A 1052-nucleotide genomic window follows, 5' to 3' on the forward strand; every position below is an offset into this window, starting at 1 on the left:
TTAACCTTTGGCGTCGTCAGCATCCAAATCTTCAGGAGCTATTCCACTCGTCACTCTTTCTTTTTCGTTCAGTTTTTTTTCCATGTCCTCGATATAAAAACTCCAATTGTTTTTTTGAAGTTCGCCGTGTTTTCTTAATTTTTGATAAAGTTGTTTTAAACGTCCTATTGTTAATTCGGCCAAGTAAGCTTTTCCATAATTTTTAGAACTAAAATGAACAATGTTTTGTTCACAACACCATTCTTTCATTTTGTTGTTAAAAAATTCTCCACCTTGATCGGTTTGCAAGTAAATAAAAGTTTTATCGTCTCTTTCAATGTCTTCAAAAATATGTTTAAAACTGCTAAGCACTTTATCGGCAGTTTTTTTACTGGTGACTCTCAAATACACTTTTTTAGATACTCCATCTACCACAACTAAACAAAATTCAGGCTGATGAGGAGCAAAATTTAAATTAAAACTGGTCATGTAGGCCAAATCAGCTTGAAAATATTGTCGAGGTCTATCGTATGAATATTGATGCATTTCGTAAACATAAGATTTCCTTGGCGCTTGTTTTTTAACGTTGACATCCGTTGTTTTTTAAAAAGTAGAGTGACGTGTGACCAAGCTGTTATGAGACCTTTCCATTTGGCATAAATGAAACTTTCTAAAAGCGCTCTTAATTGTTCATAAAATTTTAAATCAGTTGGATTTTTTTAAACTGTCCAATTGTAACAAAACTTTTTTAATTTTGGGTACGTCTGTTAAAGCAAACAAACGACTCGATAATTTGGTGAGTTGATCTTCTACAAGGTTGTCAATAGCATCTCTCACGTTGTTGTCCATTTTTAAAAAAAATATGTATTTATTTGTTAGAATGGCTTTTGTTCTTTATCCTCTGCTCTTTTTCGCATTGATCTCGTTTCTAATGGTTTTCTTTTTATTCCTACTGTCAGTCGTTCTTTTGTACTTATGCTAGTTTCGCTATCATCAGTTTTAGTAGTGCTAGCAGTAGCTCCTATTGCTTCTGGTAATGCAGAAGCACCTAATAATTCGGGAGTAGTTTCAGG

At 33.3% G+C, this 1052-nt stretch overlaps 1 protein-coding gene across 1 annotated transcript; it reads right to left on the minus strand.

Moving 5' to 3' along the window:
- Window positions 1-525, minus strand: LOC136081315 (uncharacterized). Its single transcript, XM_065798624.1, has one exon. The coding sequence runs from the start codon at window positions 523-525 to the stop codon at window positions 1-3; it is 525 nt and encodes a 174-aa protein (XP_065654696.1).
- Between the last annotated feature and the right edge of the window lie 527 nt (window positions 526-1052).

This window comes from Hydra vulgaris, chromosome 06 (genome assembly GCF_038396675.1).
Source record: "Hydra vulgaris chromosome 06, alternate assembly HydraT2T_AEP".
NCBI lineage: Eukaryota > Metazoa > Cnidaria > Hydrozoa > Anthoathecata > Hydridae > Hydra > Hydra vulgaris.